This window comes from Aedes albopictus, chromosome 3, assembly GCF_035046485.1.
Source record: "Aedes albopictus strain Foshan chromosome 3, AalbF5, whole genome shotgun sequence".
NCBI lineage: Eukaryota > Metazoa > Arthropoda > Insecta > Diptera > Culicidae > Aedes > Aedes albopictus.
Window position 1 is genome coordinate 114262399 of NC_085138.1, and position 26619 is coordinate 114289017.

General features: G+C 43.1%; 1 protein-coding gene across 7 annotated transcripts in view; it reads right to left on the minus strand.

The window, feature by feature from the left end:
• LOC109409584 (maternal protein pumilio) overlaps positions 1–26619 on the minus strand; it is a 310089-nt gene that overhangs the window by 204224 nt on the left and 79246 nt on the right. For all 7 annotated transcript variants that reach the window (XM_062860738.1, XM_062860731.1, XM_062860733.1 and 4 more), the window contains 5 exons: positions 10810–11042; positions 10604–10739; positions 3906–4027; positions 3474–3843; positions 3318–3407 (listed from right to left, as the gene is read on the minus strand). In XM_062860738.1, the coding sequence (XP_062716722.1) occupies positions 3318–3407; positions 3474–3843; positions 3906–4027; positions 10604–10739; positions 10810–11042 (951 nt within the window). The remainder of the gene's footprint in view (positions 1–3317; positions 3408–3473; positions 3844–3905; positions 4028–10603; positions 10740–10809; positions 11043–26619) is intronic.

Here is a 26619-nt window from a genome sequence, read left to right on the forward strand (position 1 = left end):
TAGAAGCCCCACGAAAATGTCATTGGGTAAAACGTAGGAACGCTAAGAAAAATCCTACGAGGGACTATGCGAGCAACACCGAGAAAGTTTGAGGAAGTAATTCTGGCAACAAATTAATAAGATCTCCGTGAAAAACTCTAGGAGAAATCGGTCGGAATTCGAGAATCCTAGGAAATTCTCGAAAAAGTAATCTTGGAATCTTGGAAAAATGCTGGTAGGAATCCGAAAATAACTCAAGAAGGAACTAAAACAATTGCCGTGAAAAAATACGTACCGTAAACCGGGGTCAAATTGATCAACGGGGTGAAATTGATCACTCGGGTACTACATTGTAATTCCATACTAGGAACTCTTAAGCGTCGCAATGATCTAAAACTTTTTACGTCATCTGATTCGTAGCTGTCTAGAGATGAGTGTAGACTTTTATTTTTTAGAAAAAAGTTAGTTTTGCCTTATTTTTTCAAGGAATTTGCAATGTATTTCTCATTTAGCTGAAATCATTGCTGCCAAACAATCAATTGCTAATAGCACTTCCCGTGCATTCTCTGTTTTAACATTTTTGTGGAGCCTTGTTTGGGATGTCATGCAGCTAATCAGAACATGAAATTTTTATAAAAAGTTCATTTTATGAAGAAATAGTCATTTTTGTAATAGAAATCACAAATTTAAAATGAAATTGCCTACCTTTAGGCGTTTAAGGGGGAAATTTGGAAATTTAATTTTGCATTTAAAATATTAAATTCACTAGTTGTAAGATTTTAGACGCGTTATTCGGTTTAAGAAAAGCAAAATTAAGCGGTGAAGGAAATTTTCCTTTCCAACCGATGCTTAATTATATACTGATCAATTTCGCCCCAAAGTGCCATTTCCAATTTTCTGATATTTGGAGTTATTTAACTTAAAGTTTAAATTTGTTGAACAAAATTCTGTCACATGGTTCCATGGAGATCCACTGGGTACTGGTTTTACATCAATTCTATTGGCAATACTTATGTCATGCAATGTATGTCATGCAGCGTCCAATGGGTATCAGAACATTGATTCAGGCTCTTATGGGAATTATCGGCTTGCTGCAAATATTTGTTTGATCTAGGAGCCCACCTCTTGTTCCTCTAGCACGGTTATCCAGATTCCTCCTGGATTTTGACCAGTTGGTTTTTTGAATAATCGTTCAGAAGAATCTGCAACTTCTTCGTGGAACCACTCCAGTAAGGAACTTCACTTCACCACCACCATAAAACTTCACTACTAAATCGAAAACTTTTAGGGTTACCGTGAGGTGCCCATATTTCGTGCACTTAAGAATTCTCAAAGTTTGATAAACGACTGAAATTTTACCATAAAGTATATCAGATTAATTTCTTCGATAATATTTCGTGCTGGCACTGTAGCTCCTAAGAAAAATATAAATTAGGCAACTTCACATCATACAAGATAGTTACAGCATTAGTTTTGATTTGTTAGAAAGTGCCAAATCTCGTGCACGGGTTCCAAATTTCGTTCAAAATGGGTCCAAATTTCGCTCACTCTAAAAGACGTACAATTCGCCTAAATATGTTAATTTGCAAAACGTAGCATACTCGTACAATACCAATGAAACCATAACGTGTAGATAAAATCGATCGTCACAGAAATATGAGTGAATATTTGATGTTTCCGGATCCGTCCCGGATGTTAACATTAAGATTTTCAAAATCCTTCTGTAGTTTTAAGGGTTATTATTTTTGACGTTTGTTTTGCTGTTTTATTGAAATCTTAATAAAACAATATATTGTTTGCTATTTGAATTAAATGTTCACTAACTTTACTGATGGTCAGTAATGTGAATTAATTCTTTTTTTTTAATTGTAGCTTTTTACCTTTCTATTATGTGCCATTAATAGGTAATAATTAGGAATTCCTCGGGAGGTTAGTTCTAGTAAAGTGTCGTCTTCCAAATTTGTGTTCTGGCAATAAAACTTACGTCAATAATTTGCTTGAATAAAACTAGCGGCTGTGAGCTACTACTCCCAATGTTTGGGTAAATAAAATCATCCCGAGCTTACTAAGTATTTCCACATTAATAAATTTGTTTATTTTTTTTCTACGTAGTGTATGAGCAGTCCCTAGCTAATTTTAAACCAATTAAAATAGTTATTAGAACTATTATTAATAACCGAATCATGCGATGGGTTTGTAGCCATTTGTGTCCACATGAACCTCTAAAACAAAGTTATGAAAAAGAGTGCACGAAATTAGGGACCCATACAAATTGTGGGTTCCTAATTTCGCCAACAACAAAAATGTTGAAACAAAATAAGAAAATAACATTTTTAAGTAATATTATTGCGTATTACAATAAAACATATTGAATTGAAATAATCATACATAAATTGGAATATTTACCTTTGATAGAGATCGAAATATTTGTTCACTTCCGTGAGTGTTGATTTTCTCGTACCTCTGAATATGGCATATGCTATTTGAATACATTTGCAATTTATTTTTCAATCTTTGACATAAATCAAATTTTTCATATCTTTTTTTGTGAATTGTATTGAGATTAAATGCAGTTTTGAGGTTATAACAAATTTTGGATGATTCCGCTGTTAATTAGATAATAATGCTCTCAGATGTCAGAAGTTAACGAAGTTTGGGCCCGCACGAAATTAGGGCACCACACGGTACAATAGTAATGGCTAGAAACTGATAAAAATCGAGGGGTCTGCAAAAACTGTTTATTTACGGATGGTCAATTTAAGTAAACGTTCTTTTTGATCAGGACATTCAAAAAATCACCACCTAAAATACAGTGCGAGAAATAAGTATAAAGACAGAGTCGTTTTCCATACGGAAATCAATGTCTTTATATTTATTTGAATCTGAAAAGTCGATATAAACGTTTTCATGGATGATGATATATATTTCTAGCCAAAATTCTAGTTATTTTAAGATTGCAGGCAAAATTCCATAACAATCGAATCGCTAGAAAAAGATATTTTGATCCCTAAACATGATTATTTTGTATGGAAAACGGCTCTGTCTTTATACTTATTTCTCGCACTGTATATTTAAAGACAACTTGTAAATAGTGAACCGATCTCAGCGACAATTACTCAATACATCTACCGAACTACCCGAACTTTAACGTTCGGTGCACCATCTGTTTGTCAGAGCGGATACGATTTCCCCATTCTGAAATGTGTGTCATGCGCAGTGAACATCTAATCAACAGTTGGTTTCCCGAGACTCATTTCCGAAATAACCAATGCACGAACATCATGTACCTTGTTGTTTTTTAGTACAAGAAGATTCGCAAATGTATGATTTTCACTTACCTGTACATCGAAGTTATGAGGTTGCTGCAGCAAGTTGGCAGGCGACTCAATCTGGTTAGGACCCTGGCCGGGTTGACTAACCATTTGGCTCTGAAAAATAAGCAGAAATTCAGTATTTATTCTACCGCATCGAGAAACCGCTTGGTAGGTACCAACCTGCGTAATCTGCGGGATCCCGCCTACGCCGTTCATCACGTGGCTTTGCATCTGGTTGAGCTGGCTCATCTGGTTCATCTGGTTGAGCTGGTTCATTTGGTTCATCTGGTTGATCATCTGCGGATGGTGGTAGGATCCCAGAGCGGCAGCGGCCGCCTGCTGGGCCAGATCGTTCCCCCCGGCACCGGCTCCGACAACTCCGGCCGCAGCGGCAGCGGCCGCGGCAGCAGCAGCAGCCGATCCGATCATGTGGTGCAGAGAGTGGTGCTGTGGAAAGCCAGAGTTATGGTGCGACGGAGCATCGAGCAGATTGGAAGCTCGCGGTAGTTGTTCCTCCGCAGGAGACGGCTGCCGGGAACCGGGCGTGCGACTGAAAGTAAGTAGGAACTGTTAGGATTGTGTCCTAGGTTAGATGGAAATTGTGTGACTCACTTAAATCCTTTGTCGTCATCAATTCCGTTTACGATCACCACACCGTTGGTTGAGTTCACTTCCTCCTTCTTCAAACCGTTCGATTCGAATGGCGAGTTTGCTTTGTCTTTATCGTCAGATGTCTGAAAGAGAAGATAAGATTGAACATTCAAAAACTGATTCAAACTAATAAATTTCTTATTAATAATATTTAAAATCGTGGATATTGTAAATGCAGTTATCCTAAAGGAAATCTCAACAGAATAAACATGCATTGTACTGCCTATGATCGCATATCAGTCCCATATTTGCTGGGGTTCCTATTAATATGGGACAGTTTTGCGATCCTAGGCAGTGTATGCTAATGCGACCAGACACTGGGTAGAATCCTATCGGTTTTTCTGCCAAACTTATAATCTGAGATCTGGCAAACTCATTCTAATATCTTTGCCAAGTAATACTGCTTGAGGGATAATTTTTAGTTCCCCTCTAAAAACCATAAGTAATCAACCATATCTCTTGGATAAAGTTTGAACTGAAACGTCGAGCTATGTCAAAGTATAATTGGTCGAATCACTTCTAGACTGCAAAAGTCATAGCAGTCCTACCTGTCACGGTCGCCATATAGTTAGGTAAGTTATGATGGCTCAATTACATAGGGTTTTCATCTAATTCCCGTCTGTGTAAGCACTGGCCAATATTGATCGGTTGTATTCTTGCTCCTCGCCTAACGCCTCATGGGCCAATTTATTATCAATTACTAATTTATAAATTAGCTTCCATAACATGTAAAAAAAATGCAAAAGAACTACAATTTACTTAAAATAAGAAGATTGGATAATTGTCCCTCGAATTCTATTACCGTCAAGTCCACGACTATTTGGGGCACAACCAGAATTCAATTCCCAGCACATCTTCTACGTGACACTATGATATGATTTGACCGTAAGTGTTTATTCGAAAAGTCGATAATGTCGATAAAATTCTTCGTAGTCCAAATCAAATCATGTTGAACACATGATGAGTATGATTGAGCAGAAACTTTTCAATTGAGATGGACATAGCTTTACAATATCAACCAAAATATTTTAATAACTATTTTTGCCCACTAAATCATAATCAGGCATCATAGTGTAACGAAGAAATCTTTCTCTGTGGTTGTGAAATACGATGTTTCGTATGCAGAAACCCCACGCACACATAAGCTTGCATCCTCCTTAGGCAAGGAAATCTTCCATGGGTTTATGCAAGACTTCCTCCAAGAATTTTGCCAGGGTTTCCAGGGTTTGTTAGATCTCTTCATGGATTTATCTATAGATATAGGGATTCCATCAGTGATTCCTCGTGACATTTTCTCATGTGCCCTCTGAGAGTTTATCCAGAAATTTCTCAATGTTTTTTTTTTATCTTTATTATTAACGAGATTTTTAACCCGGGGCTAGTTCATCTCGGGACCCACGCTGTACTTCCCTTCCGCTTAGTGAGTTTGTCGGGAGTGGGATTCGATCCCAGGTCCTCGGCGTGATAGTCGAGTGTTCTAACCATCACACCAGATTCGCTCCACATTTCTCAATGTTCTTCGGGGAAGAATTTTGACAGAGATTCCTCCCAAAAGTCCACCGGGGTTTTGCCCAGGAGTTCGTTTTGGGATTTTTCCATGGCTTTTCCTGATGATTTCTATATAGATTTCTCTGGGAATTACTCTAGGGGTTATCCAGAAATTCTTTTGGAAATTCTTTCAGAAACTTCTCTAGAGATCCCTCCAGGAAACCCTCCGGAAACATCTCCAGAGATTACGCCGGGAATTACTCTCTGTAAAGATTTCTCTACGGATTTCTCAAGCATTTTCTCCTAATATTCTTGTAGAGATTCCACCAGTGATTCAATTCTATTATGTGCTTGCACAACCAGTATTGAAAAGCATACTGGAAATATCAAAATTTCTTTTGATATTTGTGTTGAGATTCCACCAGGGATTCATCCACGAACTCATTTAGTAATTTGTAGGTACTGCGATTTTTCCGGGAAGTCCCACAGGGCTTATCGTCATTTTCTGTTACTGGCGTCGCAGAGCCAGTATCACATGTACGACAAACGACATTGAATATCTGCGGCTTAGAGCACTTTGATAAGTAAAGCGGAAAGCCAGCAGAGACGATTGGGGCAGTGTGAGGCGATATATCGATTAGATGTTCATAATATTCATTGGTTAACTAATTACACTAGTTTAGGTACAGCATTTTTGAACTCGGTAGCTTGCTGGTCTAGTGGCTACCGCTTCTGATTCACCAGAAACGGATTGAAAAAAAAAAGCCGTTTCCCTTCCTTCCAACTTTCATCACAGCACAGTGTCAATCTATCATATAACGCCTACAAGTTATGCAACCAAGCGGACTGTGCCACTTAAGGACAAACGCCTTGAAATCCCGCTTCAACAGTGCATCAGAACTTCAAACGCACAAATCTCAAGAAGCAAGCTTCATACAACACTGCATTTCATTATTCTGTTCTTGCTCACTCGTAATAAGCCTAAAATAAGAAGATCAGGTGCGTTGGTTTTGTTTACGAAGACATTTGTGCCCTCGAAATCGTGAGTAGGTACCAAAGTCGGCCATTGTGGCGGCCATCTTGGGATTCTAACAAGTCTGTCCTTAGCAGTAATCTTCACACAATCTATCGCTTTACGCCTGGTATCCTTGCACCAATGCATGATTCATGTGCCAAAAATAAACATTTCCCACCAACACACCAACACCCGCATGACATTGTGCAGGCGCAGAGGATTCAACGGCCTGATGTGGGCAAGCGATTGCAATCATCACTTCCCTCTCCTTCCACATTGACCTGCAACCTGACGCAGCAGGCGTCATTGTCACCTAAACATACAAGACCACCAACGATCACACACTGAAGATGCCTGTTAGTCCCAAGCAGCTATCTCATTGGTTCCTTGTGTGAATGTAGCTGATCTGGCAATACTGGAGTAGCAATTGCGGGCGGTCAATCAAGCTCAAGCTCAAGCATTTTTGAACTAGGTAAGCTGATGATCATTTTTGGTGTAGAATCATGCCCTGAGTTTTGAAATTTGTATGGAGCGTGGACTTTGGCCCTCCCCCAAAAAGTGTACGTGGTTTATGAATGGCCCCATATCTGCGGCTAAGTGAAGCGGAAAACCAGAAGAGACGATTGGGGCAGTGTGAGGCGATAAATTGATTAGATGTAGGTAATATTCATTGGTTAACTGATTACTAATGATAAGAACGCAGTTCCAGATAGTTTCTAGCTTACTGAACAACATTGTTGAACACTGCATAGAATGATGCTTATTGTATTTTAAGATAGGGAGTTTCAACGATTTTGGTACTGGTGAAGCATACGGGCAAACCTCACTCCAACGTTTACGTTACCATATTATTAACCTGCCAGAAAGAAGTATACGGTACGGCTGGAGTTTAGAGATACACGGGGTTTACACGGGTTCATAAATTAACGCTTTTTGTTACACCGATTCGAGAATTAACGCGGTTTTTCAACATTCTCATGCACCAAGTGTCCACAAGGAAACTCTTTCTAATAGTATGAAAGAGGATTTTTGTGGAAGGATTTCCGAAGTTTTCGAAGGGTTAGAGAAGAGGGGATCATAAATGGTCCAATGGGGCGAAAGGACGGGGGTGGTGTAAGAGGTCGGAAGGGTTCAGAAGGGGTAATGGAAAGTGGAGGAGAGGAGGTGACTGGTGGAAGCTTGGTGGGAGGGAGGTCCAGGAGAGATTAAAGTGGGTTTCCTAAAGATGATTCTTGGAATATGGTCCTGGAAAGAACTAATTTTCAAAGATGATCTAAGGTAACCAAAAATTTCCACGAGTAAAAGCATGAAGATTTATAAGCACGGTTTTGTAGAGAACTATTTTCTTGGTCATCTACATCCGGAATCAATGAATTGTTGTTATATTACTTATATGTTGCAACATCTCACAAGTCCATTGAGCATAGTTCTGTAGAGACATAATTTTCAAATATATTCTAGGACCTCCAAGATCTTCAGCGAGCAAAGGCCCGCAGATCTACATGCGGAATCATTGAATTGTTTTTACATTTGTTATGCGGTATAACATCCAACAGGTCCATGTAGCCTGGTTATGTTGAAAACTACTTTCCAAAGATGTTCAAGGACATCCAAGAATTTCCGCGATTTCAGAATCGGCCTCAATATCTACAAGCGTTACTGCATTACTAATGTAATGTAACATCTTACAGATCACTAGTACATAGTTCTGCAGAGAAGTAAGTAATTTTAAAAGATGTTCTAGGTCATCCAAGAACTTCCGCGAACAAAGGCCTTAAGATCTATAAGCGTAATCAAAGAGCTATTAGTACATTACTGATGCGGTGTAATATCATATTGGTCCATGGAACATGGTTCTTTATTAAACTAGTTTCCAAAGATTTTCTAGGTTATCTAGAAACGTTCGCGTAGATTTTAAACAGGTCCAAATAAGATAATTCTGCAATAAGAAATAATTTTCAAGGATGCTCTAGGTTATCCAAGAACTTCCGTGAGTAAAGGCCTGAAGATCAACAAGCGTAACCAATGGATTGTTGTTACATTACTGATGCGGTGTAACATCCTACAAATCCATGATGCATGGTTCTGTAAAGAACTACTTTCCTAAGATTAGATGTTCTCGGTCCTCCAAGAACTTTCACGAGTAAAGGTTGTATTATCTACAAGGGTTTCCAATGTGTTTTTTTTTCTTATTTTGCTGATTCGGTGTTAGAGCCATTTAGATGTTAATGCCTTCACTCAAAGATACCGTATATTTCCAATTCATTTAGGGTTCCGAGATTGAGAAACACGTATTTATTTTTTTTACGCTAGGTGCCACCAAACGAATAATTTATGAATCAAGGACTCCATTACCAGACAGTAAGCTTACAAAACATAGAGAAGAAACTAGAACTTTATTAATCGGGATCTCTAGTTCTACATTGTGAAATGTAGGGTATTGGCTCCCTTCTTAAGCATGTGGCTCCCATTTTCATCCTACGAAAAACAAAGGATTGAAGCGCTGTTTGTTTGGTTCTTATTTTTGTATTTTTTGTTAGAAGTGAGCACCCATGAAAACAAAAAGAACGGAATCAATCGGTGCCGTAATCGCTTGTTTTCGAATAGGATGAATATGGGAGCGTGAGATTAATGATGGAACACATTGAGGTAATACAGGGGATCATCTCCAAATCATCATTACTTTCATTCACCCAAATGAACTTGACAAGTTTGTTCTACGAAATGTGAAAAAATACCAAGTCGTTTTGTCTCATTAATATCAAATATTCACGAATGTAACCGCATAACAGTCACACTGGGAAAACACACTGGTTGCATAGCGTACCGCCAATCATATTTTGGTCTAATTATTTTTTCAACTATTCGCCCAGCATAGAAGAAGAACTGTAGAAGATTTCATTTCATAAAGATTCATTTTGAATTTTTGGCATTTTTTTTAAATTTTGATCCTTTTCCATACTAACGCAAATTGCAAACTTTGGGCTCCATTTTCTCCCATGCCTACTTTTGTCGAATGTGACTGTTATGCAGTTATGGGCAGTGAAGTAGAAGAGATTTTTCAAGAAACCGTGAAAGTTCCATCAAAATCCGTCGAAAAACAAGCAAAAGTAATGACTTTTTTTGTGGTTTTCCGAAGGTGAAAAATGTAGGTACGTTGGCTGAATGAAGGCTAAAAATACAGAGTTTAAAATCATCCTTATTAGGGTGGCCCACACTTATTTTTGTATTGTAGAAACATACATTTACTGCCCCTCTTGGCATGTCAGTCCCATGTCGTTTCTAATGCAAATCATATTTTTGTCACTCTCGAAGTCATTCGAAACGAATTAGATATTTTTCCTGTCTTAATTCACAGCTAAATATGCCACGGAAAGGATATGCATGAAGTGAATACATTTTTTTTTTGAAAATTATTGGAGTTGTAATACAAATGGAAGGCGCTTTGAAAAACAACATGGGACTGACATGCGAAGAGGGGCAGTTTAGAACTCAAAAAATATCTGCTAGAAAGATGTGAAAGAGTGCCCATCGTAATTCGTAACATGGGATTTTAAGTATGGATTTGTGAGGAATGCAGGCCAAACATTTCAATAGGTCCTGTCTGCATTTGAAAGGCTCTCTTTGTTCACTTTCTCTTTCAATTATTGCAATGTAATGGTACACTTTTCGACTATTTTTGCAGTACAAATCAAAAGACGATTGATTCGACCATCGTTCAATGCAAGGAGACAATCATAATACAAATAAACAGCTGAGATATTAACGAAAGAGAGGGAAACCAAAGAGAGCCTCTCTTCTGCAGATTGGACCTTTAGACATGTTTGGCCTGAATGGAAGTTCCAATTTAGCATCTTGTAGCTTCTGCATTGTAGCAATATCAGTCCAGAATTTTTTTTTCAATAATTATTATAATTCGATATTTTTAACCCTAAAAGGGATACCTGGGGTCCATTGGACCCCAGGCGCCTTTCAGAGCTCGTCTTTGATGGAACACACTCAGCGAGGTGACGAAACTGAGGCCATGAAGGTATCCCTTTTAGGGTTAAGCACGAAAAAGGTTAGAATTACTGGTTACAATTCATACTCTTAGCTGTAATATTGATAGGCAGCATTGGGCCATAAAGGTGTCCAGATTAACTCATTTAAAACTTACCTTGTCATTATCATCGAATTTCAATCCCTTAAATCGAGGTTCTAAACTAGCAAGCGGGCTTTCCTTGTTCGTCGGAGATCCACCAAGCACATATTCTACCATTTTTACACCGAGCCCTCCAGTGGAATCTCGTGGGCTAAAAACCGCAGAAAAGGAAACGTTATTCATCATTCAAAACCGAGCACATTCATCCAATCCAACCGTACCTCAAAATTCCTGTCGATCCGGTCGGATTCGTGTCGGGTGCGTGGGGAAAGATCCGTCTCGAGGCCAGTATCGCGTCGCCCTGGGACGACCAGGTGGAATCACGCCATACCTGATGATCGGTGGTGCCGTGCAGCTGGAGCGGTGCCAGCGGACCGGTGGCGCCCCCGGTGGCCACCTTGACATCATTGCCGCCGCCCTTTTCCCAGAGTTTCTTCGTTGCCGATGTGGTGATCTGAAACAAACAAACAAACATAGCAATTTTCAATAATTATTAATCTTCGGAAATCTTGCGCGCACTCTACACTCTTGAACTCGTTTGCCGGGGGGAAATTTCGCCGAAAACTGTCTGACCCCATCTATCGGTATTGCCCGACCGGCAGTGTAATGAGTAACGTTCGAAAGTCAATTCCGGTATAATGACCATGTAACAGGGGGCTAATTCGGCTGACGTCATTCGGGGCGTGCGTAGCTCTGATGGGGAGGAAAAGGAGCGAAAAAATAACAACCACTAGCCGGAACAAAGATGAATCGAAGAAAGACCAATTTTGCGCTTAGGGGAGCGGCGCGCGCCGGAACAAGCTCTCGGCGACCCACAAAACTTGGGAGGTTCGATCGTACGGATCTTTCCTGCAGAGCGCTGATGTACGGAGAGGAAAGCAAATTTGATGTTTTAATGCAAATTTTTATCAATAAGTTTCTCGTTAGAGGATTGGCGAATGTTACTAAGAAGATACCCAAAAGCATAGATAACATTACACATCGCAATTACTACGCTGTGATTACCCAGAAGACTAAAAGAATCAAAATTGCACAGAGAAGAGACTCATTGGGGTTTGAGATAAGCTAATCATTCTCAATATGCAGAATTTAAGAGCTCTAAATTTAAAATGTCAAACAGCACCGGCCATGTCCTTACAGTCATTGAGAAGGGAAATAAATGTTGGACAATCGCTGCAACTAGTGACCAAGGAATCCACGACATCCTACAGTTGTCTCAGGTAGATTACCATTAGTTGAATACCGAGTTATAACTGTAGGTCATGGTTACGTAAACGTTTCAGTTTTTTAAGTTCAGCCTATTATCGAACCACTGCGCAACGGGGTCGGAGTTGATCCAAGATACTACCACAGTACCATCAGAGATCACATCGCTCAAATTTCTGTAATGATCCGTGGTCACCGTTTACCCTCTCGACTGAACGCACTTTCCACCCATAAATTTCTCATGCAACAATTGAAACAAGGTAACATCATGCCGGCGAATTACCCGCCGCCAGCGCAGCGTCGCTGACGTCGTTGTAATCACCGCCGCCGCCAGTCAGTAGTCACCGTGTTCAAGTGAGTGTACCAATCGCTGTCTGCTGTCGTCGTCGTCGTCTGCTTTTGCAGGCTTGCTGCTGCTGTGGGGCGATGATGATGATTCAAGAGCTGGGTTCCGTGCGCTCGCAGCCAGCAGCGCAGTTCAAGTTCAATCATAATGGTGCGAACTGAAAAGCGAACAAGCTAAAGGGGGCGAGCGAGCGTGCGACGACGTCGGGCGAGGGAAGAAACCAAAACGAAAACTAGACACTACGCGAGAGACGGAAAACAGAATTACTACAAACACGATGAAAATAATCCCCTCCCACGGGGGACCGACCAGCAGACGTGCGAACCCCCTTTCCCACACAACGGTTTGTGGGTTGAGCGCGGCTACATAATGTAGGGTACCGTGGGGTAAACAGAGTTCAAGTTCTCGTCATAGCATTCGTACTACGGGCTGCAAAATGGTGAGACGACAAGGGGCGTCCAACATAGCTCTTCTCTGGTCCTCACAATTCCTACCTCATGCTTCTACGGGTCAATTAATGACAAGACTTACAGCTAAGAGTTATGTAGTTCTTCTGACTTCAGCTAGATTGAGGAGGTACGTTCCAAGCGTCTGTTCAACAAGGAGGTGCGGCTCAAACTGCGTCTGTTCTGGCATCCAGCGGCTGAGTATGAAATGCTCCGCCACCGGAAGCTGTACCTGAGGTGGCAGTTCCACCACGATGGATAGGGGACCTTAGGCCAACAACCTACTTTTCTAGATACCCAAAAACCTTTACAGAAACCGAAAATGAAAGATTACAAACTGATTCGACAGCAACGACTTTTAGCGCGAAACAACGGACAAGAATTGCAACTTGGAATGTATTAACCCTAGCTCCGCAGGGTTAACTGGCACAACTAGCCAATAAGGCATTCCGTATGAAGCTTGAGATCCTAGGACTGAGCGAAGTCCGTTGGCCGAACTTTAGAGAACACAGATTGGCGTCGGGTCAAATTCTGCTATACTCTGGCCTATGAGACGAACACGCTCCTCGTCACCGTGGAGTTGGTTTCCTGCTCAGCGCTCACGCCCACGCTGCGCTCATGAAGTGGGAACCTATTAATGAGAGAATAATTGTGGCCAGATTGAAAACACGGGTTCGAAATCTTATCATGATCCAATGTTACGCGCCAACCGATTCTGCCAAAATGCAAGACCAAGACAGCTTCTACAGCTAGCTGAATGCTGTCGTGGATAAGATTCCATGGAAAAGATCCTCATGGGCGACTTAGCGCATCCGACAACTCGGACTACGACGTCATGATCTTGGAGAAATGAGCGAGAATGACATGGGTTCACGTCAAGGCATCACGAAAAATCAAATCACCCACATCAGTATCAGCCGAAAATGGAGGCGTAGCCTTCTCGATGTACGAAACAAACGTAGCGCCGACATTGCGTCCGACCATCATCTCCTAATCGACGAGATCCAGCTATGTATTGCCAGGATCCATCGACAGGAGGATAAAATCGGGCGCCGGTTCAACACACGCCGACTGGAAGACGCTGCGGTAAAAAGGTCCTTCATCGAGGAGCTAGAGCACCGTGCTGGGAATATTCCAGAAGGTGGAAGCGTAGAAGATCAATGGAGCGCCATCAAGAACGCCTTCATCGCCACCGGCGAGAATAATTTGGGTGAGCTACGCACCCGAAGAAAGCAGTGGATCACAGATGATACCTGGAGGAAGATAGAGGAACGAAGAAACGCCAAAGCCGCGATAGAGCGAGCAAAAACACGAGGAGCCAAAGCCGTAGCCCGTCAGCGCTATTCGGCTCTCGAGAAGGAAGTGAAACGATCATGTAGACGGGACAAAAGAGTTCGACGCATTACTCGTGTCAACACCGAAGCTCCATCAATGCAGGAGATAGAAACAGCCATCGGCACGGTAAAGGCTAGGTAATTCGCGCAAATCCCATTGAGATCACTAGCTTCTGCCAAGCAACTCCTATCCCTACCTCCACGTGGCACCGGCCCTAACACGAGCAACCTTAGGGAAGATAGGGTAATGAACCCCGGGTGAAACTTTGGTCGTAGGCTAACAGAGAAGGGGGGTTTGCATCTACAAACCTGAGCGTCTGTTCTTCAGGAGGAGCGGCTCACAACAGCGTTGATCCCTCCTCCTGACTGATCAACGTCCGAGTGCCAGGGAAGAACTCTAAGCTCAACTGTGCACTATGGTCTTCCGGAAAGTAGGGGGTTGATGTCAGGCCCTACGAGCCAGCCGTTAAAAACATTGTAACGGAAAATCAGCAACAGAATAATACGAACCGAGACCAACGGCAAGGACCCCAGCGAACAAAAAGGACTTGCGATTGGAAACTCGGTACGTGGAATTGCCGATCTGCACACTGGGCCACGAGCGGGATCTAGCAAGTAAAAACCTCTAGCGTTTTGGGAGTACATTTTTTTGAGTTGGTGTCTTCGAAAACTTGTATTTATTTTACCTGTACTTTTATGTGGTGAAGAAAATTAGTTGGTAATGTTGCCGCATAGGTGGCGCTGCGATACTAACTTTTTTGTCTTACGTCCTAGAGGTTTCTCGTCTTCTGCAAAGTTGTAGAGCGTGCAAAAATAAGTAAAGTCGTCGAAGACACCAAAGTTGTGTGACTTCAAATAACAAAGTTATACTAAAAATAGTAAAATTTACGTGAAAAACGTTTTCATGACTATTTTGGATGTTTATCGCAAATTGATCAATTTTAACACTTCACACGTGTTAATCAAAGTAACCTGCGTCTGATGATACCAACTTTACAATTTTTCGGGACATTTAAAATGTTTTTTTTTTTTGCGCAAAATAGGTAGGGAATCGCGCCACTTGGGCGGTGGCTTCTATATTCGTCTGTTTTCCACTATAACTCAGTCAAATTTGAACCAATTGACACAACTTTTGGAATGTGGTGAGATAGGTATAGTATCTACCCGTGTACAACATTTCAAGTCAATTGGTTCAAAATTGACTGAGTTATAGTGGAAAACAGATGAATATAGAAGCCACTGCTCAAGTGGCGCGATACCCTAGTAAAAATCAAGCTTGATATTTGGTGAAAACATTCGCGAAATGATGCGATTCGCTTTCGACAACGAATATGTTTTCACCCTCCCTCGCTCTATCAAACCAACCTCCCGTACGAATAGCACACGAATAGACTCGATGCTGATCAGCATTGTTGGCTGCTCCTTTTCACCGTTGAGCTGTTGCGTTCCAGCCAAGCCCGTCTTTTCATCGCTGTCGATGCTTTTCGATCAGCGTACCGTGAAGCATCGTAGGCTGGAAACGTTATTGGTGTGGTGTCGGTACATGCAAATGTTGCTTCTGTGTGCGTGTCGAGCGTTCGTACCGTAGCTTCTAAACCAACCCAATCGGTGTTGTTCGGCTGTTCGAGTGAGCATATTGAGTTGTCCAAAAAATGTCTCACGAAACCTAATGCAAGCCTATCCATATACGTGAGAACAAAAGATGTTTACAAAGTTCTTACAGATAGATTAACACGGGAAATCTGAACACAAACCACTACCACACAGGAATTTGGATTGGTCAATGGCGGCACTGACAGTTGTGTGCAAAATCGTTTGTGAGTTGCATCATGTTCGTTTTGCCACCTCGTTATTGCGGCGCTTATAATAAATCCACATTGGGCGGCGGCGATATGGCCGCTAGGAGATTCCCGCGATACAGACGCAATGTCAAAATCGAACAAATACTGTCACCCACTCGTTCATATCAAAACAAAAGTTAGCACAATGGCTTCTCAAGTAGCCAGAAATCGTAATAATATTTATCGCGACATTGTTTCACTATACGCATACGCATCATCTCGTCGGCTTTTTATTTAATAATCGGGATTAGATGCGTTTCACACGCGCTGGCGCCTTGGACCGCTTCTGCTGCAGTGATAACAACAGATATTTCACTAACTAAAAGGAAACTGTTCTTCTGTCTTAAACATTGCAGTAGAGGGAAAAACGACTATGTCATCATGTGTAATAGGGCACTGCATGAAATTATCTCCTTCTCTTTCACTCTCACAGAAATTTTGTAAACAACAAGGCCAAGAAACGTCAAAATCCCATACTAAATCAAAACAATGCAGTGCCCTATAGATCCCTGTAATCATATTCTGATATATCACTGATAAATACATAATGCATTTTAGAAGATATTTAATAAACATATAATATAAGAAAATTAAAACACCATTCGCACACTGCTCATTATGCAAATTGTGGTTTCCATCATTATTGGCATGTGATAGCCAGTCAACTGAAAAGAGAAAAGATCATCTTTAAAACGGTTTTGCTGAAGAAAGTCTCCGATCGGTGGTTCAAACGGGGATTAAGTTGGTCGGGAGTCGAACCAGAAGTGTTGAAAACCGCTAGAGTTGACCGTAAAATGATTCACTCTTCTTGGTTTCGTTTGTTTACCATTATAGTCAAGCTTTTATAATTGTATAGTTAGAGCAACATTTTCTAGTTTGTACATTGCATTTACTCAGTTTTTGCAGTGTTGTATTATTGAATTATCGTATATCACCCTTTAATGCACTCTAATGTAAAGAAAAAATGTAATGCATCATTACATTGATAATGCCAATCTAAAGGATTATTGCATGACAAATATGGAATTACTGCATTTCGCATTGCAAAGGTTGATATTTAGTCTATTTCGGGCAATGATATAATGCTTGTGGTTACTTGGGTAGGACGTAAGACAACAAAGTGAGTATCGCAGTGCCACCTGTGCGGCAACATTACCAACTAATTTTCTTCATCACATAAAAGTACAGGTAAAATAAATACAAGTCTTCGAAGACACCAACTCAAAAAAATGTACTCCCAAAACGCTAGAGGTTTTTACTTGCTAGATCCCGCTCGTGGCCCAGTGTGCATTGGGAGCACCCGTACACTAGCCGATCTACTATAGGGCCGCGGGTTCGGCATCGTGGCGCTGCAGGAGACATGTTGGACAGGATCCATGGCGCGTACGTTTAGAGGTAATCATACCATCTACCAGGTTTGCTGCAATACACGTGAGCTGGGAACAGCTTTTATCGTGATGGGTGATATGCAGAGGCGCGTGATTGGTTGGTGGCCGATCGACGAAAGAATGTGCAGGTTGAGAATCAAGGGCCGATTCTTCAACTTCAGCAGCAACTCCGGAAGTACTGATGATGACAAGGACACATTTTACGCGCAGCTTGAACGCGAGTACGATCGCTGCTCAAGCCACGACGTCAAGATCATCATAGGAGATTTGAACGCTCAGGTAGGCCAGGAGGAGCAATTCAGACCGACGATTGGTAAGTTCACCGCCCAACAGCATACGAACGAAAACGGCCTACGACTCATTGATTTCGCCTTTTTTCAACACAGCCTCCCTTATCGTTACACCTGAAGACCACCACAGCAGACGGAATCTCACATCGACCACGATCTGATTGACGGACGGCACTTCTCCGACATTATCGACGTCAGGACCTATCGTGGCGCCAACATCGACTCCGACCACTATCTGGTGATGGTCAAACTGCGCCCAAAACTCTCCGTCATCAACAATGTACGGTACCGGCGACCGCCACGGTACAGCCTAGACCGACTGAAACAACTGCATGTCGCCTCAGCATACGCGCAGAATCTCGAGACCGCGTTGCCAGACGAGAGCGAGCTCAATGAGGCCCCTCTGGAGGACTGCTGGAGTACAGTGAAAGCAGCCATCAACGAGGCAGGCGAGAGCACCATCGGGTACGCGGAGCGGAATCGACGGAACGAATGATTCGACGAAGAGTGCAGAACGGTTTTGGAGAAGAACGCAGCGAGGGCGGTAATGCTGCAGCAAGGGACTCGACAGAACGTGGAACGTTACAAACAGAAGCGGAAACAGCAAACCCGCCTCTTTCGGGAGAAAAAGCACCGCCTGGAAGATGCGGAGTGCGATGAAATGGAACTGTTGTGCCGTTCCCATGAAATACGGAAGTACACTGAAGTTTTTTTTTACGACGGTAATGATACCGCGTAAAAAAACCGCGTAAAAAAACCGCGTTATTTAAAAAAACGTCGTAAAAAAAACCGCGTTATTTCAAAAACGTCGTAAAAAAGTAAAAAAAAATCAAGTTACGTTGGATGTCATCCTGACTATTTCGCGCGTTTTTTTGAAATAACTCGTTTTTTTACGACGGGTTTTGAAATAACGCGGTTTTTTTTACGTTTTTGAAATAACGCGGGTTTTTACGCGGTACCGCATAAAAAAAATCGCGTAAAAAAACCGCGTAAAAAAAACGCGTAAAAAACTTCAGTGTACTACGAGAAGCTCAACGCATCCCGCAAAGGCTTTGTGCCACGAGCCTAACTATGCAGGAATAAGGACGGAGGCCCCTTGACAGACGAACGTGCGTCGATCGAAAGGTGGAAGCAGCACTTCGACGAGCACCTGAATGGCATGGAGGACTTAGGTCAGGATCTGGGAGACCAAACAGCTTGCGGAGGAGTGGAAGGAAGGAGTCATTTGCCCCATCTACAAAATGTGACAAGTTTGACTGTGAGGACTTCCAAACGATCATAATTCTGAATTCCACCTACAAAGTGCTATCCCAGATCATCTTCCGCCGTCTGTCACCAAAAACGAATGAGTTTGTGGGAAGTTATCGTGCCGGCTCCATCAAAGGCCGGTCAACAATGGACTAGATCTTCACCATACGGCAAATTCTCCAGAAGTGCCGTGAATACCAGATCCCAACGCATCACCTGTTCATCGACTTCAAAGCGGCATACGACAGTATCGACCGCACAGAGCTATGGAAAATCATGGACGAGATCAGCTTCTCCGGGAAGCTCAGACTGATGACAGCGACGATGGACGGTGTAATAAACTGCGTAAGGGTTTCGGGCGACCTGTATAGTTCGTTCAAATTTCGCCGGGGATTGCGACAAGGTGATGGACTCTCATGCCTGCTGTTCAACGTCACCCTGGAGGTGTTATGTGATGAGCAGGGCCCAACAGCCGGGCACGATTTTCATGAAATCCGTCTAAGTTTTGGGACTTTACACACACCTGAAACGTGAAGCAGCAAAGGTCGGCCTGACTATGAACGCGTCAAAAACGAAGAACATGTTGGCAGGCGGAATCACGAACAACGACAGGGAAAGCCTAGGTAGCAGTGTTACAGTAGACGAGGACACGGGGACGATTTCTTCTTCACATAAGTTTAACCCTTTGGAGACGGCATTTTTACCCCTCTAGATGCAACCTCGCTAGTCTAGAACACGTTTGTGATAGTCGATTTTCTCGGCTGGGCACATACGACCCATTCGTCCCCGAAGGGAAATCAAGCTTAATAAAAGCTTCCTGGTAACATTTTCTTCTGCTACCTGAACCCCACCTTCCCCTACAGAGCCATGATACTAGACCAGCCAGCAGCGCGGTATGCCCTGCTCCGGTGGCACAAAAACTCCCAGCACACGAACACAAACCCGAGAGCCGCACCGCTGGCCGCCGCTGCGTGAGTTCCGAATTCAGAATTTGCACTAAAGAGCAAATGATGCGCGCTGCTTGCTGACTAAGTTCTACTAACTACGGCGCGAAGCCGGCTGGCTGTCAACACGGCCGGCGGAACGTTTAATGCGACAATGATTTAGGATCAATTTAACCAACCGTGTAGGTATGGGGAGGTGAATACCAAACGGTTAGAATCGTCGTTGATACGGATCATCGTGCTGTAACTTCACTTACCCCCAAAGCGCAACTCTCCCCACTCTCTGCTGATTGCACCGCACTGGCAATGACGAGGCTTTGGATTTACGTTGATCTGCACTACCGGCGCGAGGCCGGTTTTTCGCAAGTTCCTACAAACGCCTCAAACGGAGTTGTCTGCTGGCAGGCAGCTTTTTTTTTATTTCAAATAAATTAATTTCGCATGCCGGTGTAATTAACCAAGGTAAACAGAAGATTGAAATCGTTTTTGATGCAATTATCGATCGTTGTGAATTGATGGTTAAATGGAAGATCGATTGGTGTAGGTAGCATGGTGAATTGAAATGGCAACTTGATGACATTGAAACTTCGGATGTTTTCTAGCCGTTGAGAGCCAGCCGGCCAAACGAACTACCAATTGGTCAAATTTTTATGCTTCATAAAACTGAATGTTTATTTTGATTCTACTGAAAAGTTCATGTAGGAATTTCCTGTAATATCTATAAGCGTACTGAATAACTAATGGACTCATATTCAAGAAAATCCCAAGAGACTTTCCCTCAAGTCATCTCCTAACGGGTATTAAAACGTCCATTTGGAAACCACATCCCACGAATCGATACCGACTCGGTCACAGTTATACAGAGCTAATGAGTGCAGCAAACGTCTTCGATCGTAACCATTTTTAATTGAATCAAATTAATTCCATTGCCACTTTCCGGAGTCAATCCATATGCGCTCCCAGCTCGGGCTCGCCTTCGCTGCCCACCCCATCCCAGTCAGTACCACCCACACCCAACCCACTGGATCAACAATAGTTGTGCAAAATTGGGGCGCACTATTCCTGGGCACTTCTTCTGGTGCTCTTCTCATCGCATCCCAGTCCCCAACATGCATATTCTTCTCAAACGTATGACTCCCGCAGCTTCACAAAATCCGAACGTGCTCCGGCTGATCGTACATCAACCAGTTGTTGGAGAATGGCAGTAGTAGAAGCACACACCACACAATCCAAGTCAGTGGAGCACAACGAAAATTCGCACATAATTTGTTGCTCTTGTCGGGCGTCGTAGTCGTCGGCGTCGTCGTCGTCGGAAGAGGTTTTCCCGCTTCGCTGTCGGGCGCGCCAACCAAAGATTTACAGCTAGAGAAGATGAATGGTCTCTTTCACTTCCACTACACTATTCTGCTGTTGGTTGTGATGCCACTTACTTAGTTTGGAGCCTAACCGGACCGGGATCCCGGGAATTCTCCGCTCGTTATCTCGCGGGCGCGGCATAACTTTTGGCTTAATAAGGAGTTCAAATTGTAGTTTTATTGGAAAAAAATATTTCTTTATTGGATTTTTTTGAAAATCTGCGTAAGTGTATTTAGGAATAGCAATCGATTTCATGCCAATTGCTGTTTTGCCCTGTAGATCCTATTTTCATTCTAAATTTCCAAAACCATCAACCAGGCAATAATTTTCAAGTTCTGTTACATTGATGAAAAAGAATGGCTCGAAGTAGCTCGGTACCATATCGGCTCCATTATATGCAATTCTACGAGGAAAACACAAGGAACGACCTCACCGATTAATACTCTTCCGCTGACTCTCCACGTTTGTCACTGATTGCAGCATCCAACAGATGAACTCTTGGATGAACTCAACAAGAACATAAATTTTACCACCATGAAATCCCCAGAAACTCCGCTGACAATTTCTCTGAAAATGCACAGGAAATGGCCTCAGCATGAAAACTCATGTAAGCAATTAGTCAACGTTAGTTTCTTTCATCCGAGGCGATATAGGTAATACAATTCATTCAAACTCAAAACGTTAATAGGAAGAGGAAGTACTTAAGTTGTATCTACTGCTGATACGAGCAGTGGCGTCTCGTTACCTCATTTTTCGCCAGTTTAACGATCCACAAACTTGAAATTGCATAGAATTTACAATCAAAACAACAACGAAAAAAGCGAAAACAGCTCTACAACGAAACAGCTAATTCTACCAAGACAAAGTACATGGTAGCGGGTAGAGACAGAGTGGGTTTGCGATGGCTTTGCAGTTTAAGAGTAAGCCAACTCAAAGTGTCGCGCGAGTACTCGGCAGTCATTTTTTCTACATCGTTCACTGAACCATGACTTTTTCGACACTGGGACGATAAAGTACAACCATATACCAATCTCTCCATTTGTGTTGCCAAATGATCATGGTATCCTGATGGGTCAATGCAAACAATGCATCGAAGACGATGAAATATTACCTTCACAAGCGCCATCCTTTTTTTCTCTCCGCTGTAGGGTAAATTAAGCCACCACATCCAATAAGCTGAACTTTTGTGGTCCTCCTTAGCCAAAGAGTCCGTTTTCTAATTGCCTGGAATCGAACTATGTGAAGGGTTTCAAACTATGGTGATTGTGTATGAACGTTTGGACAAAGCACTCAAGACTTGGCGTATTCCATTCAGGAAGTACGTTGAATTATTCATCAGTTTAGTTGACCGCACGGTCTGCAGAGAGCTTACTAAGCTCAGCTTAGACTATTTGCAAAAATTGAACAGTGCTAAGCGTTTAGCATTCATTACCAACGCACTTTAAGGCGTAACATAGCTAATTCAGCAACGTATACCTAACAGGGCTCATGCTTCATTTTGAAATTCGTTGGAAAAAACAAACGAATCATCGATTTTTGAACCATCTGTGAAGTACTGTCTGTTCTCGCTAGCATGCCCGAACTTATGTACTTACTTACTTACTGAGGGCCAAATTGAAAGATCTCCATCCTGGGCGATTGCCCGCCATCGCCTTGACCTGTGGCCAGGTCAAATTTCTGTCGACTTGCTTTATTTCCTAGTTGTTGCTGCGTCGCCAGAGCCTCCGGGCCTGCCTCTGCTGCGATATCCTCCTCTCCTCTCCTCTTCTTGGTGTAACGTCCTCACTGGGACAAAGCCTGCTTATCAGCTTAGTGTTCTATGAGCACTTCCACAGTTATTAACTGAGAGCTTCCTCTGCCAATGACCATTTTTGCATGTGTATATCGTGTGGCAGGCACGAAGATACTCTAAACCCAAGGAAGTCAAGGAAATTTCCTTTACGAAAAGATCCTGGACCGACCGGGAATCGAACCCGTCACCCTCAGCATGGTCATGCTGAATACCCGTGCGTTTACCGCCTCGGCTATATGGGCTATATGGGCTGCGATATCCTGCAGGGTTCCAATCTCACGCTTGCTTTCAGATTTCGTTTCCGTCTCTGCGTAGTGTGTGGCCGACGAATTATATTCCGACGGCCTCTATTGATGAAGGCATGCACTGATACACACCAAGTTTCACTGGCGTACAGCAACACAGATATTACGTTCGAGTTGAAAATTCGGATTTTGGTGCGCCGACTAATCTGGTTGTTTTTCCATACATTTCTTAAACCCGCAAAGGCAACCCTCGCCTACTTGATATGTGCATCTATATCGATCGTGGTACCACCATCGGCCGCCATTGGAAGCGTTCAACATTCTTCACTGATTGTCCCGTTAACGTTAAATTGGTAGGGTTTACCGTGTTGTTGACGTTGATGGTAATACATGCCGTTGAGGAGCGATCGACAAGATCATCGAGCTTGCTCTGCATATCAGGGCGCCGTTGAGCTACGTCATCAGCCAGTTCGAAATCATTTAGGTGCTCCATGGTGATGGGCTGCCACAGCAACCCACGATTTGGTTCACGATCAATCGTACCTACCAGGATCTCATCGATTACGATGAGAAACAGCAGCGGTTATAGGATACATCCTTGCCTCACTCCAGCAACGACCCGGATGGGGTCACCGTTGAGCAGTACTCTGCACGAAAATGCCCTGTACTGTGCTTCAATGATGCCGATGATTTTCTCAGGGAGACCCTTGCGCCTGAGGGCTTCTCACATGTTTCCGTGATTGAGACGGTCGAAAGCTTTATCGTAATCAATGAACACCAGGTAGAGAGACTCTTGATATTCATTGATTTGCTCCATGATGATACGGAGCGTAATGGTTCACACAGGATCCTCCGGCACGAAACTCTGCTTACTGCCGTCGCAGAGTTGCCTCAGTTTTTTCCTGTATCCAGCTAAGGATCACTTTGCAGAGGACTCCAGGTCACCTTTTTTGAGCAACTTTACTAAGAAGCCTTGCATCCAGTCGGCATCTCAGCTGAAATGCGATCGACCCCCGGGGCTCTGTTCGATTTCATGCTAAAGATGGCTGTTTCTATCGCTTACAGTGATGGAGTTTTGATGATGACACGGGTAATGAGTCGAACCCTTGGCGGATCAAGCTGAGGTGTTGATGCGTAGCCGATACTTGAAAAAGGTTTTCAACGTGCTCGAACCAGCGTTTCAACTGGTCAGCTGAGTTGATCAATAGCTGTCCAGACGTGTCTTTTACGGACACCGTAGCATTCATCTTAGTTCCACTAAGCCGACGTGAGACATAATAGGGCACTGCGTGAAATTCTCTCCTTCTCTTTCACTCTTACATAAATTTTGTAAACAACAAGGCTAAGAAACGTCAATATTCCATACCAAATCAAAACAATGCCGTGCCCTATAGAAAAGACGGATGTCGCCGATATTTGCGGCTTTCTCGCATTCGTCGGCTAGGGAATCCGTCTACACTCTTTTATCCCGTCTACACTTTCTTCTCGAGAGCCGAATAGCGCTGACGGGCTACTGTTGTTGGCTCCCCGTGCTTTTGCTCACTCTATCTGGCTTTAGCGTTTCTTCGCTTCTCTATCTTCCTCCAGGAATCATCTGTTATCCACTGCTTTCTCCGGGTGCGTAGCTCACCCAAATTATTCTCGCCGGTGGCGATGAACATGTTTTTGATGACGCTCCATTGATCTTCTACGCTTCCACCTTCCGGAATATCTGCAGCCCGGTTCTCCAGTTCCTCGACGAAGGACCTCTTCACCACAGCGTCTTCCAGTCGGCTTTTGTTGAACCGGCGCCCGATTTCCTCCTCCTGTCGATGGATCCTGGCAATGCGCAGTCGGATCTCACCGATTAGGAGATGATGATCGGATGCAATGTTGGCGTTACGTTTGTTCCACACATCAAGAAGGCTTCGTCTCCATTTTCGGATGATGCAGATGTGGTCGATTTGATTTTCCGTGACGCCATCACGGGAAACCCATGTCACTTTGTGCACTGGTCGATGGGGAAAGAGCGATCACCTAATCACCATGTGATTGTTGCCACAAAACTCTGCAAACAGCTCTCCGTTCTCGCTCATTTCTCCGAGACCATGGCGTCCCATGACATGTTGCCCATAAGGATCTTGATATCACCTTCTGGAATCTTATCCGCGATAGCATTCAGTTGACTTGTAGAAGTTGACTCTGAATCATGGTAAGGTTCTGAACCCGTGTTCTGAATCTGGCTACAATTATCCTCTTATTAATAGGTTCCCACTTCATGAGTGTAGCGTGGCCGTAAGCGCTGAGCAGGAAACAAACCCCACAGTGGCGAGGAGCGTGTTCACCTCGTCAAAGTATAGCAGAACATGGCCCGACGCCAACCTGTGTTCTCCAAAGTTCGGCCAACGAACTTTGGTCTCTTCTAGGATCTCAAGCTTGATACGGCATGCCACATTGACTAGTTGTGACGTGACAGTTTACCCTGCTGGACAAGAGTTAATACATTCCACGTTCCAATTCTTGTCCGTTGTTTCGCGCTAAAAGCCGTTGCCGATGAATCAGTTCATAATCTTTTATTTTCGGTTTCTGTAACGGTTTTTGGGTTTTGAGAACAGTAGGTTGTTGGCCTAAGGTCCGTTATCCACCATGGTGGGGCTGCCACCTCAGGTACAGCTTCCGGTGGTGGAGCATTTCATACTCAGCCGCTTGATGCCAGAACAGATGCTGTTTGAGCCGCACCTCCTCCTTGGTGAACAGACGCTCGAGACGTACCCCCTCAATCTAGCTGAAGTCAGAAGGACAACAGTGCCGAGGCTGCACTATCAACTAGGCACGCAACTCTTAGCTGGCGGTCTTTGTCATCGATTGACCCGTGGAAGCATGATGTAGGAACGTGTGGGACGCTCTCCTTATCGACTCACCGTTTTGCATTTTGTATGAAAAAATGGCTTAAATTCCATTTCTTCTACAAAAAAAGATTTAAATTGTGTTCTACCCCTCGCTCATGCTGAGTTTGAATACCATTTCCAAGTTAAAAATTCTTCTATCAGCTTTTGTTATAATTTTGGTAACATAAACACTATGTAATTTCGTGCGAAAATAAACTTTTCTTCCTCTTCGAGGAACTTTACAATCTGTAGCGATAATTGTGTAAGGATTAACTATTTAGCACCCACATGAAACTACTCTAACTTTTCTTTTTCTCTGAAGTAACACCCGGACAATAAAATTCTGGGAAATCATGTAGCAACGCCCCTGGAGCACAATATAGAGGCTACGGCGGCACTACCTGCATACGAGAACCACATGGACAAACCTGAAGCAATCTAAGCCCCAACAGAATGAACTCCAACACGGTCCGCACATATAGAATCAGAGAAAAAAAAAACGATCTGATGGAAACGAATGTGTCTCTCGGTCTCGAGGGTATGTGAAAGTTACCCGTTGTTGGTTGTTGCCATTGTTGCCGGTCGGTCATCTATGTATGTTGTCCAGCAGTCCACAGGGTCCAGGGTGTGTTGTTCTTGGTTTGGCCATTCGCAAGCAAATTGATGGAACGAGAATAATTTTAATCACGTTTGTTCGGTTGAATGCCGGGCCGGGCCGAGCCGGTAGC